The sequence below is a fragment of the Opisthocomus hoazin genome, chromosome 13 (assembly GCF_030867145.1).
Source record: "Opisthocomus hoazin isolate bOpiHoa1 chromosome 13, bOpiHoa1.hap1, whole genome shotgun sequence".
Lineage (NCBI taxonomy): Eukaryota > Metazoa > Chordata > Aves > Opisthocomiformes > Opisthocomidae > Opisthocomus > Opisthocomus hoazin.
Genome location: NC_134426.1, coordinates 26,895,532 through 26,910,343, shown reverse-complemented (window position 1 = coordinate 26,910,343; position 14,812 = coordinate 26,895,532). Strand labels below are relative to the sequence as shown.

The window sequence follows — 14,812 nt, the reverse complement described above, 5'->3', positions numbered from 1 at the left end:
AGTGCCTAACCGGGCACGCGGCTGCGTTCCGGGGCACGCTGCCTTCCTGCAGACAGCCTCCTTAAAAATAACTCTTGTCGTACGCCCTGCTGCTGCCCTCTTTTTCTCCCCACCCCTCCTCGGAAGATGAAGAATGAAAAAAAACCCACCAAAACAAGGAGGAATGCAGCGAGTGGTCTCCCATTTTGGGGCCCCCCGGCCTCCGCAGAACTGCAGCTCCCGGCGTGCCCTGCGCCGCTCTCCCGCCCGCGGAGGGCGGACTACGCGTCCCGGTAGGCAGAGCGCCCCAGGCCGGGCGCCGCCAGGGCGCGCTGCCCCCATTGCATGCTGGGAGTTGTAGTTCGCCCTCAACGGGGCGAGCGCCCGCCCGGCGCTTCCCGCTGCGAGCGGCGGCTCCGTCTGCCCTTTGCCCCCTCGGCAGCTCCCCCCGCCCCCAGGCCCCTCCCTTCCTGCTGCAGCTTAAGATGGCGGCCGAGGTGGATTTCGGGGACCGCGAGCTTTTCGACCAGCTCGAGGCAGAGGACGGGTCGCCGCCACCGCCTCGCCTCAGCTTGGAGGAGGACGACGAGGGACCCGATAAAGCCCTGGAGGAGCTGTACGCGCGGCTGCGGGACCGCGAGGAGACGGTGCGGCGGCTCCGGGAGGAGAATATCCTGACGGGAGAGGCAGGGCCTGCTCCGGGGCGGGGGTTGGGGGGACGCCGCTCCCGCCGCCGGTTCCCTTCCGGGCCAGCCTTGGCGCCTGCCCTGCTGAGGCTGGCGGCCGCCTCCGGCCTGAGGCGCTGCGACTTTTCCCGCTTCCCGGGGACGGCCGTGAGGCCGGGCCCTGTCCCTTGGGGCGGGGGAGGGAAGGCCCTGGCACATCCTGAAGGACGATGCGAACGGAGCTTGGCGGGGAGCGGGCAGTCTCCGCCCGGCGGCTCCCCGCCTCGGTGCGCTGGCCGGGGTCTGGCTTCTGCTTCCCTCACTGGAGAGGAAGTTTGCTCGGAAAACTTTTAGCCGCAGTACGGCCAGGCCCGTGACAGCTTCGCTTCGGTTGGCGAGGGAGGTAGTGGAGTGCTTGAGTGCTGGGGTGACTGTTAAAACCCCTGCCTCCTTCTTTCTAGGGAAAAGAAACAGCTGCACGTTCCCTTTGAAAATCCATTTTTAACATAGCTAGAAATAATTTTAAGCTGATAAATTGTGACTGATTCCCTAAAGGGTTTGGTGCTGCAGCAGACTGGAATCTGAAATGTTTTCTAGAGTTTATTTTCTATTTAAAAGTTCGTGTGTTTTACTGGTAACTTTTTTTTTGTGGTGGTTGTAGGTATTTTTAAAATAAAACACTATAAATCTGACAACCGTAGTGTATGTAATGAACTAGACTATTTGGATTGTCACAGCCAGTCCTCTTTTTCATCTGGGATGTGGTTGGTTTGTTTATTTGGGATTTTTCTTTTTTTTTGTGTTTCTTAAGCAACAGGTCGATCTGTAAATAGTCCTCTGCAGCAAAATGGAAGGTCTGAAGCCCCATTCATTATTCTGTGGAACTCTTGTTAGGTGTTTTCTTGTTTGTTTTGATCCTTTGATTATCTGTGTCTTCTGAAGAAAGTAATGTTCCTTAACAATAAATTAACATCAAGAACTTAAAAGGAAGCTGAATATTCTGACTCGTCCTAGGTATGTTACTGCTGACTTAAAACACTTTGTATGACCTATACATGTTTGAAATGGAGTTTGTCTGAGATTCAGCGCATGCAGCGGTCGGTGTCTTCTGCCACATCTTCTAGGAACCTTGTTTTCATGTTCCCATCCCTGCTTAGATGTTGGGCTTCTAAAACGCTGTTGTTATTCTTGATAAGTCTTTTTGACTTGAGTATCAAAAATGTAGTTTGTATTGCTGTAACTTTCTTTATTTATGTGTGTCTGTCTGTTTATAAAACGTACCTGGCCTTTAGGGAAACTGTTTTTTGAAGTTCAGCAGTGAGAACAAGTACATTAACATGTCTGAATAAATAGAAGATCTTGTTTATAAGGTTTTTATAACAGTTTACTGCAGTTAGAGGTAAACTTCTGTAGTGTGGTGGTGTTTTGTTTTCTTTCCATGTCACACCAGGCAACGTGCTTTGCTTAGAAGAGGATGATTTCTGTTTAAGTGAATAGGAACTTACTGAAAACCAGAACTTTTATTGGCCAAACCTTCCTCTGTTCATGGACTACAGACTTTTTGCTCTGATAAAACAGATAGGCGATACTTACCATAAAGCTAATACAGTAACTGTTCCCTGTGTCTCTTTTCTATTCTTCTAGTGGCATTTCAGTGGACAATGCTAAATTTGATGGACCTTTGTTACAGATTTTATTTATGAACAATGTAATTTCTAAGTAAGTACTTTCCAAGAAATAGCAATCCTGACAGGAAATGGGACTGGTTTGTTTGTTCGTTTGCTTGGATATCTTAGCGTTTGCCCAGAGGATGGATGTATGTTTTATTCAATAATGCAAATTTGTTAAGCTTGAAGGGGAGAAAGGCTAATGAGCGATATGACAGCAGGTTTGTTGCCTTCATTAGCAATGCCTGTTTTTATCATGAAGTGTGACGCAGGAACTTGGAGTGAGTCTGAATAGTAGTTGGAATCTCATGAGTGTTGTGGATAAATGTAGTAAATTAAATTTTCCCTGCCTTGGAGTTGACTTTTTGCCGCACTAATGTAAGGGTGCACTCTAATAATAGATTGCATTCATGTTGGTTGGGGCTGGGAGGAAGACGGAAGAGAAGTTGTCTGCCCCTTTTGTAAGTTCTTAAGAGGTGGTAAATGGTAAATGCTTAAAAAACAGACGTCTGGCATATGGTTCAGTCGTGCTCATATCTTTGTCTCTCTCTGCTTCTTCACTCCATTACAGACGGTATCATCAAGAAATTGAAGATTTTGTTTTTAATTTAGTTCAGAAATACGAAGAGCAGAAGAGAGGTGAACAAGAAAAAACGCACTTCAATGTTAAACCACAGGTACTTTAAAACTCAAATTGGTATAAGGTGCTCCTTCTCTTGCATCTTTAAAGTGGGGATATTGAAATACTACACTGCTAAATAGCTGGATTCTAGATGTTTTTTCTTGCTTAATTGCAAATCAAGTAACTATCAGACAAATCTTGTATAACTATTTGTTCCTAAAATAGAGGACCAGGACAAAGAAAATATCCTTTCTGCCCATGAAAATTTGTCTTTAAATTGTTCCTGTTGAAATTTGTGTAAACACAAAGTAGTGAGTTGGTTTAAATAATCGAGAAAAGACTGTAAGGTACAATGTAACGTATACTCTTCTGATAGTATGTGGCCCAGCTTTGAGTGTGTAAGTGTATATAAGTGCATAGATGAACAACAGAATCTGGAAATTTCTACTTTCTTCTGTTAGAGTTTTGAGTACTTAACGTTGACTTTTTTGCATTCACATTGAATCAAATGGTGAAATGGCACATTTTTCTCAATCTTTCTCTTAGCTTTTGAGATAAAAATAAAGATGTTCTTATGCAGCATATTTCACATCAAAGAAGACATTAGAAATGAGCTGTGCCATACTTTGGACTGTGGAAAACATCACAACTAATGTAGACATCTCCATCGTACTGCTTAGCTAATTTTTCATGAAAGAGTAGGTGATGTAGTCCCATGTTCGGTGCCTTTCACATACTTTAGTAATTTAAGAGCTCTTCTTTTTACAGTTACTTTAAATTAATTATTTGCATTTTTACTTTGCATGACAGCCCTCCAGTGTTCTTTTGGAAGAAGACTGTAAAACAGCAAGCTCGAATTCTGTTAAAAAAATTAAAGAAGCTTTTAGTGTAAGTTTTTGACTATATACTCTTCAACGGTAGGTCTGACTCTTTATTCTACACGTTCAGTATACGCCGCCATTAAAATAAGATCATGTTAAATTTTGTTTATCAGTGCAATAGCAGTTAAGCTTAGCATGTTTTGGTTACATCAGTGGGAAAAATACTTATTTGTACAGGTGTGGGTGTGTATTATTTGTAAATTCTTACAGAGTGGGGGAAGTAAGCTGGAAATATTTCAAGCAGTGTAAAGTTATAGAAATGCTACCAATCTGACTGCAATACTGACACATTTCTGACAATTTTCTGACTTTTTTTCTACAGGTTGTAGGAAGTGTTCTGTATTTTACCAATTTTTGTCTCGATAAACTGGGACAGCCTATATTAAATGAGAATCCACAGCTGACAGAAGGATGGGAAATACCTAAGTATCCTGTTTACTCAAACAAGGGTTTCTTTCTGTTTGTCAAATCCAAAGAATGCCAGTTGGTAAATTGAACTCAAATTCTGTTCAGTAGTTCGTACATTTCTATCAAAACCATATCAGTCATTATAGATGAAAAGTTGTAATGAGTAATTAATGGCTTTTTAACTCAAAACATATAGGTATTTTGATATGATTGGCTTGCTGATTTTTAGAAGGCTTGTGCTTGGGAAGAGTGAATGCCTTATTCTCACAAATAATTCTTGTGACTTTAGGAATTTCCTGGGCCAATCTGGAATCAGATTTGGTACGACAACTCATTCTAAATATGAATAAGCGTTCTCCCTCTAAAATCTGCTGTTTGGGAGAAGAAAAGTGCTTGGCAAACTGAAGTTGCTCTAAGGTGGTTTTTTTCCGAATGTGGGAGCCAGAGGGAAAGTCTTTTAATAAAGTTTAATTATGGAATGCTCATAACTTGCATCCATTTTAAAGTTGGTTCTTCACTGTTTATTAAAACCCGTATTTGAAAAGTGGGATTGAGGAAAATGTTGGAAAAGTGTTTTTTGATATTGTAATCCTCTGTGACAAAAAGAAAGGGGACAAGAAATTTCTCAAGTAATGTCGTCATCTCCTCACTTTCCCAGTATTGCTTCTGCCCCAGAGTCAGGGCAAGAACCAGTTTCGTAGTTCATTTCTGCAATATCTAGTTATGAAGCTTGTAATAAAGGTCATTTCCTAGTGCTAAAACATTGCTAGTATCTGAATGAAAATTGCAAGTTTATAAGCCAGCTAACTTCAGTTTTCTTCTGCCTGCCTTTGGCTGTGTATGCACTGTGGTGTAATTTTACATTTGGAAAGCTGTCTCTATTACAGTGCATTAAGTCAATCCTGTTTTCCAAATTATATTTGTACGATCTCTCAACATCTTGATGGAGGAAGTAGATGCTTAACAGGGGAATTTCTCCTGAACTGACAAGTTGTGGCGAAACTTTTATGTCTGCCACCTTAGCTTTGATACTGTTCTTTAAATGTACTTACTGCATCTTTCTTTAGAGCTCCCATAGATGACATTAAGCTGAAAATAGCACACACTTTTGAGCGAAATCGGGTACCATGCTTCTAAATGGCTGAAGTACTGCATTCAGTTAACATATCAGGTTGACTAGTCACTGGCATCTGCTTTTCTTTTTAAAGCAAGTGTTAGATTGTGGAAGCTGCTGGGCTTCTGAACTCTGCTGAACCTCTTAGCCTTTACCATGCCGGTTCACTTGCGGCCCTCTTGTCTTCTCATACACCTTTAGACAAATGGGCAGAGCAGCTGACAAGCTGCAGTCCAAAAGCAAACATGAGTAGTATGATGTGACCTGTCTCCAGCTACTTGAGAAGTGAGTTATATTTTTGAAACTCTACCAAAATACGCTATTAAAAAGGTTGCCGTGAAGCAGATCAGAATTGGTAGCTTGAAACTTCTACTTATAAACAGGATTGTAGTTTTAGCAAGTGCTGATAAAAGAGCAAAATTCGTTATTGGATAGAAACTGGGTAGGAGGAAACAACATAAGACCATCTTAGCAAGTAGTATAAACTATAAAACCATATCTACTATAAACTATGGACTTTGTATGAAGGACCATCTGTAACTTAATCCAGAAGAGTCAGTATTCTATTCAAAGTACTATTAGGTTTTCACTGATACTTTGAAGAAGATTGAAATTTTGCTTCATCCAGTAGCAGTTCCTTATTGAAATCTAAAGATATCAGCAAGTTTTCAGCCAGATTCTCTCCCTAGAAGGACAAGAAATACAAGTAAAACCAAAAAGGTTTGTATTATTCTTAAATATAAAGTTTTGAGCTGAAAAGTTCAGATGTACACTGTGATTATTCCTCAGTATGCTAAACCCTTGAACATACTTGAGCAGCAAGTTTAAATGAAGTAAACTAGTGCTGAACTTTGCAGTCAGTGGGTGTCTCGTTTATTGACCTTCTTTATGTAGGGCATAAAATCGATGTGTAAAGCTTATTGAAATTGATACTGAGCTGTTCTGTTGCTTGCCTTTTTAGTGATTGCCTTGTCATATTTTTGCTGGTGTACCATCGTCATTCTTATTGTTTTGTAGAACAACTCCTGTCTGACTTACTTTGTAGACTTTAAAAACAGTCTGATCTTGGAGTTGATTGTATAGCTTTTATGGGAGATAAGAAGTAAAGTGAATTGGGTTTCCAACTGACAACTTGTGTAGTATTCATAGCGTCTAAAGTCACTGATTGCAGATGCATTGAAGGCCAGGCAAGCTTTTAGTGGGAGTTTCAAAGATGAAGAGGCAGGCTGAGTTAAACTGTGGTTTGATTAGAAATACTACCATCTGAATGGAATGCAGATTGAAGGGTTGTGCTTATGATGTGGAATGGTGATGAGACATTTGGATCACCACAGAAGGTTTCTGTTTGAATACGATGTAAAGATGAAACAGGAGACGTGCTTCACTTACCTTGATTAGGGGCTTCAAGAGATTGGAGTGTGTGGGGATTACCCTGGACACTTATCCTTGTGTCACCCTTTTGTCTCCACTTCCTGGTTTCCATCCTAATTTGGTAAAAATGAATGTTTAGAAAAGAAATCTTTCTCTAATATCTGCTAAGAGATTTGGATTTTCACCTCTATAATGTTGAAAATGTTTGCTCACGTGGTATGAATTTACAAGGAAGGTTATACTTGAAGCCAGCTGCGGTTCCATTCCAGGCTTTCAGTGTGCAGTTTCACGATGTGCATAACTTGTTCAGACTGCTGACCAGGACTTTCCAAAGCAATACTTATGCTCTCCTGCTTGTTTCTGCTGGTAACTGATTCTCAGTATCGTAAAAAGGATCAGACCTCTGATGATACAAGCATGAAAAGATAAACAGAGATATAAATGTACTACAGGTGTATTAATTTTAGGGGTTCCTTGCCTGTACTTGAGTTAAAAGTACTGTTTTCACATCTTCACTTTCCTTCCTCTGGACATAGCGTAAGCTTTAGTATGTAGGCTTTGTTTTCATTTATTGGCCCTACCTAAGCAAATCTTTACTTAATCAGAAAATCTTTAGGACAGTAAACTGTTGGGTCGGGTTGCCTAGAGAGATTATGCAGTCTCCATCCTTAGAGATTTTAAGACCCAACTGGATAAAGCCCATGGCAACCTGGTCTGATCTCATAGCTGACCCGGCTTTGATTAAGGGACTGGATTAGAGATCTCCTGAGATCCAGCCTAAATTATTCTATGACTGTTCTATTCCCTCCTAAAGGAATAGATCTGTATTATATAGGATATAAAAGCTCCATTTCTGCCTGGAAGTAGTACTTTTCCACTGTAATTTTAGTTTTCCTCCTTCCCTCCCTCCCTCTCCTCATGCTGTCATGTATTCTTCCCGCCCCAGTGCTGTGCCTGTGTTTTTCTCATTTCTTGTGTTCTAGTTAGAGCTGTGAAATAAACAATATTCTGTTACTCTAATTTGAAGATTTGACATTAAGCAGTCAATTTAGAGAAGCAGAAGACAGCATATGAAGTCAGCAAACAGTGCTTATGGTTTTTTTTTTCTTTCTAAGTCTAAAAATCTAACATGATTAAAAACAATCAAGTGCATTTAACATTGCAGAGGAATTTTCAGGCTTAATTTCTTGTGTATTTTTTAAGCAGGCCAAAACCGCATTGTTTCAATTGTGATTCTGAAGACCATCAAATGAAAGACTGTCCAAAGGTAAAGTCTACACCAGTATTCAGAAGACTGCTGCTCTCCAAGAAATGTTTCAGTGTAACGGCACTATTTAAAAAAAATAAATTAGGTGCCTTGGGGTCAGGATATACAAATGGGTGTATTCATCTCTGTTGATTAGATTATACTGTTCATACTTATAAATTCTAACGTACTGAATCAAAACGTAAATTAGTTTTGTAGCATAATGGTTTGAATGTTTCCTTTAATTTATGGAGCAACATTTTTCAGTTTGAACAGTCTTTTTTCCTGTTTTAGAGCTCTGCTAGACCCAGTGCAAGTACTCTTGTTTTTTTTGCGATGTAGTTTTCATTACAGCTGTAGTTGTATCACACAACCATGTGTTAAAGGAAAAGGCATGCTGAGGGCAAGGAGTACCAGTTTCGTGTTGGGTGAAGGAGTGCATAAATTGTCCAAATCTAAATTTCCTAATTGTGTTATCTTTAAGCCACGAAATGCAGCTCGTATAAGTGAGAAGAGAAAGGAGTTTATGGAAGCTTGTGGTGAAGCGAGCAATCAGAATTTTCAGCAGCGTTATCATGCAGAAGAAGTAGAAGAGAGGTTTGGAAAATTTAAACCAGGAGTGATTAGGTATCTCTTTTCCTTCCACTAGCTGTTGCACTGCTTTTCTGGGATACCTTTTCTACCTTTGGAGTGTCAGATGTTACCTTCCAGAGCTATAAATCCATCTGCTACTCTTAACTATGGGTGTATTATGTTCACATTTGTTTGCTAAATAAAATTTTCGTAAATAACTTGCACGGATATTTTTCAAATTATAACTCATTGCTAGCTTAATAGTCCTACCCTTTACCATGGCACTTTCCCTAATGTAGGGAGACAGATTTTACTGTTTGGCTACTCAAGTCTCAAATGTATTTTGTTCCTAATAAGCTAAAAGTGCATGCTAGATTCTGAAAATTTTCAGCTTTGAGGGTTCCTTCCTCTCTCTCTATTCAAAATGTTTTAAAAAATCATAATGTGCTGTAGCAGTCTCCAGAGAAATAATGGGGAAATTTAGTGTAGCACTAAGTTCCGTCCTTCCTGTCGTGACAGCTACAGTTAAGGCCATGAATGAGAAGTAACAAGTCGAGTAAGTGGTTTTCAGTGTAGAATTAATTCTCATAAAACATTTAAGCATATGTACACTTAAGTTATCTGTAACGTCAGAGCTGGTTTTGACCTAAAGTTGTTATATCTGGGATTGACATGCAACGTAGTTTGATTTAAAACTAAGTTATTTTAACTTGATAGTTTAAAATTGAACAAAATATTCGTAACTTGCTTTTGTCAAAACTCAGTTATGGATTTTACCGGAGGACATCTTGTTTTCTGTTTGTTTCCTGAACTTAGTGGGGAACTTCAAGAAGCACTTGGTGTCACAGATAAGAGTCTTCCTCCGTTTATATATCGCATGCGTCAGCTGGGTTATCCTCCAGGTTGGCTGAAGGAGGCTGAAATGGAGTACTCAGGGCTTGCACTTTACGATGGAAAAGGTAAGGAACGTGCTGTGGGAATGCAGTTTTCAATATGCAGGCTGTTTGCTGGCTGCACCTTGTTCAGGAGACAAAGTACCCTAGTTTGTAAACTTTCGTCTTCCTCGTGGAAGAGTGAGAAAGTTGTAAATCAAATTTTCTTTTCTAAAGTCATGTAGAAATACTCCCCTTTCATTCTAGCTGTGCGGTGACAGTGAAACAACTTCCATAATGATTGGATTGCATAGATGAAGACTCTCAGTGTGATTTACATCTAATTGACCCTTGATACTAGAACATGGAGTTCCTGTGAAACTGTGCAAGACTTGCAAATAGCCAGTTGTCAAATTTCTTCTTCCTTTTTTGAATAAGCTTCTGTTTTCTTAACATTTTATGAAAGAAACCATAATACTTTCTAAAGTTCAATAACTTGGATGATAAGAGTAATACGACCACCAGTAAGCAAAGAATACATTTCTTGAAACCAAATTTATCGAGTATTTTACCAGCTTTTTACTAATGACCAGTGTTTGTGCTGCATCTCGTAGAACAGTCCTGATGCTGATTTCTGAGGCTAGTAATGGTACATGAAGAGCGGTGGCGTTACGAATATCCAGTTAGGTTTTTAGGGAGGCTTGATGCATGTATCTGATAGATTTGGTCACTGGTATTGCCTTTGTGGATTACAAAGCCTTCTAATAGCACTTAACATTCCAAAACCCTGTTCTTAAATCCTGTGGATTTTTTCAGTAATGCTCTTAATTAGCATCAATAATAATTCTATTTTGTTATAGATGATGGTGGAACAGAAGGTGAAGGATCTTGTCAACCAAAACGCATCACTTATGATGTCTCTAAGTTGATAAACTATCCAGGCTTTAATATATCCACTCCAAGTGGGATCCCAGATGTAAGTGGCTGTCCTCTGCCTTTTGAAGAACACGCTGAGTAACATTAATTGCCTTTAGCTGAGTTTAAGGTTTTGTATTCTGCATCTGACAATTTTCTTCAGCAGGCTCCTATTTTTAAGCACCTGGTTTGGGGCTAGGGGCTGTTGAGGTACTTGATATGACATCCATCTGTCTCATATCTGTCACAGCGCTTGTAGGTAGGGTCTGACAGTGCTTCTGCGGTGACTGTTTGCATAATGAGACCAACAGGAGCCTAGAAGGATAGTTTGGGTTTGTTTAAAACTAAACTTCACACATGAATGCCAGTTTTTTCATATGCATCTAAATTTTCTGAATGTGCTGCTGAACTTTTATTTTTCAAAAGCATTTTAACCTGCTGTTAGTAGTGACCTTCATCACTGATGTTAATACCTGTGCATTAAAAAGAAACGCTTGTACATTCTCTTTTGCAGCCTTACTTTTGCCCATTTAGTGGACTCCAAATGTGGTTTTTTCATTCAGTATTCTTAATCAAAGTTCTGTCCTCGAGTTTTTTTCAGTTTTCACGAAAACTTAAGTTTTTCAAAGTAAGCCTTTTTTGACGGAACAGTTATTTCAAGGGGAAGTTTTTAGCTGTGTTACAAATGTTGAAAAGTAGTTGCTATGAAATGGTTAACAAGGCATTTTGTAAAGGTGATGATTTTTTAAAATTATTATTCCTACTACCCAGTCATAATGCACTGCATCAGTTGTTTGTGCTTACAGGTGAGAGTACTTTGGTTTGCCAGAAGTTCCTGTTAAAGATCTATTTACTCTGATAAATGAGGCTTTTAATGAGAACTTGAATTCATCTTGGCTTGTTGATCTCTCAGTGTTTCTCTTAAGTTTTACTGTCATATTATTAGCCAACCATATGCAATATTATTTCTTTTTTTTTTTTTCCTGTAGGAGTGGCAGATATTTGGTTCCATCCCAATGCAGCCGTCTCAACAGAAGGATGTTTTTGCTAACTATCTTTCTAATATTCATGCGGTGAATATACCTCATTGTTATTCATAAAAAAAAGTAGTTGTAGTAAGTGTGGCCAGTGATGTTCTATTGTTTATAGCTTCATTTTTGCACAAGGGGATAGACTTTTTATTGACACTACCTGGTGTGAAATGCTGATGCTTGGCTTACCTGTTCTAACAAAAAGGATCTTCTTGTTTAGAACAAATTCTGGTATTTCAATTAATATAGGCAAATCCCAATTGTGCAATATTTTAAAAACGGTTGAGAAAAGTATAAAAGGTTACTATAAATTTTTACAGACTAAAAATGGTCTTAGTTCCAGACTTCCCGAAAAAGCGAAAAGCTTACTTGCCATAGTCATGATTTACAGTAATCTTATTATAGTGACTTGGGAAAATATACGGTGGTTCTGTCCTGTATCACTCTCAGGTCTTCTGTAATGTGACTGTAGTCTAGGGTTACCTACTGCAGAATACTTCCAGTTGAGGATGGAAGGTGTGTGTGCTCTGCTCTCAGTCCCAAAGTGTAATGCTGTATGGAATTAAAGAGTAAGTTCTAAGCCTGCCAGGAAGGGACATGCCCTACTTGCATTGTGATGGTCTCATAAAATCTAGGTGTCCAGGTGGTAACTTGGTGGCCTGTGTTAGGAATGCAGACAGTTTTTTCTTTGGCCACTCACACCTGAACAAGACTACGGTTCTGTTCAGTTGTATTAAATCCCTCAAACTTCAATGTCTAGTTTACACACTGGGTTGCCAAATGGTTTTATAGTTGTGAAATTGCTTTATGTTCTTATAGCTGGAAATGTTACCTTGTGCAATTTAATACTAATTTCTTTTGTTTTCCTGGGTAATTTCTCTTCAGCCAAGTCCAAAATTTAGCAATAAAAGGGCTGCATCTCAGTCAAGCTCTCATCATTCAAAACGACCAAAACAAGACAATTTGAAGGTACCAGCAGCTGACATGGACCTAGATTCTGGTATAGTTAGTTATTCTGCAATTTTTTTTCTAGTTTCAATTTTTATTCTTAAAATAACTTGCTCTGAATTGGAATGTCAGTGTTCATAAAGAGAAGCCAATATGTTAGTATGCGTTGTGGTGGTAATTAGTGCTAGCAGCGTCCCACAGTAGTGGCATTTGGGCCTCTCTATAGTAAGCATTCTCTGTTGCTGTCATTGTCTTATCTTCCACTACCAAGCAGAAGGTTTCAAGGGTGCTCAGAGCAATTGGAATATTAGGTTACGAATGCTGATCTTTTGACTTCAGGTGTATCCTAAAGAAACCTCTGTTATGAAGACCTTGAAATCCTTAAATATTTGGATGGAATAATGTAGGAAGTTACAAGCTCACAACTTCTTAAAAATCAAGAAGTTAAGCTCACAGGAGGACTTACAATGTTGTTTAAATGTTAGAACAGCTGGAGAGACTTCTGGCTTTCATTTTGGATTTCCTATGACAAAATCCTTCAGTGTGTCTCAGTGTGGAATAGGTTTTTTCTCAATATGTTCAAGAATATTTAATCTTTTTTTTTTTTTTCCTGGAACAGGTAGCAGAGTTAAAATCCCCAAAACAGTTTCAGTGCATAGTAAAACCTTCAAAAAGTTGTTTCTAGCTCAGCTGAAAACCAAGGATGAGAAGACATAAGTCTGCTGGCGATAAGAGCATTGGCATTTTGAATCTTGTCCTAGTCAGATTTCAGATTCTGATAGAGGTCTTTCATCTGTTTCTAGATCCAGAAGCATCACAAAGATCTCAAAGTCGTAACAGCTTTCAGTTCCAACCTCCGCTCCCACCTGGACGTCCATCGATGTCAACTCCTCCTCCTTTACCCACAGGAACACCTCCACTAAGTATTACATCAGCTCAGCCTTCCACACCCACCCGCCCTCCTCTTCCTAGGACTACTCCACTGTTGACTCCTTCCAGTGATATTCCTCAGCCAAAAATAGTGGACTCGGTTATGGATGAGGATACTCTGACCTTGGAAGAGCTGGAGGAACAGCAGCGATTAATCTGGGCAGCATTAGAGCAGGCAGAAAGCACAAACAGTGACTCTGATATTCCTGTTGATACACCTTTAACTGGAAATTCCGTTACATCATCACCATCTAGGAACGAAGTAGATGTTGTTGCAGAAGTAAGACCATCTGATAACGTGATTACAGTGGAAACTAGGCTTTCTGACATCGGTGAACAGACACCAGAAAATGAACATTCTATAACCAGTCTTAATCCAGGGGATAGTTTACTGAAGGAAAATCCTGATAATACAGATTCTGAAGGCTTGCTGGATAACACCATGCCTGCTCCCAACCGTGAGGTTAATAGTGGAGAAAATACAGGTGGTAATAAAGTGGTCACAAACATTGAATCATCTGCAAAAAACTCCAGTCTTGTTCCTGATATGAGCAAGTTTGCTGAAGGCATAACACCATTTGAATTTGAAAATATGGCAGAATCAACAGGTGTTTATCTACGAATAAGAAGCGTGTTAAAAAATTCCCCAAGAAACCAGCAAAAGAAAAAGACTTAATTTTACTGGTCTTCCTTTGTTTCATAATGTCCAAATCCCTGCTTCCTTCTGTCTCCTTAAATTTTACGAACTCGGATAGCCTTCCTCATCCTTTTGTGGGAAGGAGAAAATCTTGACAAATACAGCTCTGCCCCGTTTTTCCTTGGGACCGAAGTCAGTGCAGGGCTTCCATGTTGACCAGGACCACCAATGTGGCCAGAAAATGTATAGGAGCTTTCCCAAATTGTATCCTTCCACTAAGGAATAACAGGACTGTTGATTTGTTAAGAGCAATTTACTTGCCAATACATGAAACTCTAAAAAAAAAAAAAAGAGTTTGTGGTTTGCTGTTCATTACTTTGGCTAAATTTATATTGTTTTCCAGTTTCAGGTGGATTGGTGATTTTTAAAATATCTGTCCTTTGTACAATAATCTATACTTTATACATTTTGCTAATTATCCTGTAGATAAGTTTAATATATTCAGAAGGTTTTTAGAAAGGTCTAACATTAAGATTTCCCACATCAAAATCCTGACAATTGGATGAAAATAATCAGGGATTACCAGCATTATTTTCACCATTTCAAATATTTTTATAAATTATTTATGTGGGTCAATTTTAATTACCACTGTATCTTTTGTAACAACATCCTTCATGTAAACTTGCTGTACATACGTGTTCGTTGTTGTGTACAGAGGTTTAATAAATGAGTTTTTATATAAAGAATATTTTTTTAACTGGAGTCTTAAACCATCAAACTGCTGATTTTTGAAAATTATCTGCTGAAGATAATTAGAAAAACAAGCTGATTAAAATGAGGATGGAAAGGGTCACAACTATTGGGTTCAGGTTTTCATAATCAAGAAGCTGTTAAAGTTATTTTAGCTACTTAAATAGGACCTTGCCATACCATTCAGTTTTCATAATCTGAAG

The 14,812-nt window shown here is 39.3% G+C and overlaps 1 protein-coding gene across 3 annotated transcripts; it reads left to right on the top strand.

The window, feature by feature from the left end:
* The first annotated feature begins 431 nt into the window (after positions 1-431).
* Positions 432-14,664, top strand: ZCCHC8 (zinc finger CCHC-type containing 8). Of its 3 annotated transcripts, none has more exons than XM_075434560.1 (14): positions 432-650; positions 1,618-1,658; positions 2,289-2,363; positions 2,883-2,988; positions 3,744-3,821; positions 4,137-4,240; positions 5,991-6,056; positions 7,911-7,974; positions 8,438-8,580; positions 9,343-9,485; positions 10,259-10,374; positions 11,303-11,386; positions 12,230-12,344; positions 13,096-14,664. In XM_075434560.1, exons 1-14 carry the CDS (start codon positions 465-467, stop codon positions 13,896-13,898), a joined length of 2,124 nt encoding a protein of 707 aa, XP_075290675.1. In that variant the 5' UTR covers positions 432-464; the 3' UTR covers positions 13,899-14,664. The 3 variants fall into 3 exon arrangements, with proteins under 3 accessions (XP_075290675.1, XP_075290676.1, XP_075290677.1); XM_075434561.1 differs by having other exon boundaries at positions 7,914-7,974; positions 13,096-14,663; XM_075434562.1 differs by lacking the exons at positions 432-650; positions 1,618-1,658; positions 2,289-2,363; positions 4,137-4,240; positions 5,991-6,056 and having other exon boundaries at positions 2,889-2,988; positions 7,914-7,974; positions 13,096-14,651.
* Positions 14,665-14,812: the final 148 nt, after the last annotated feature.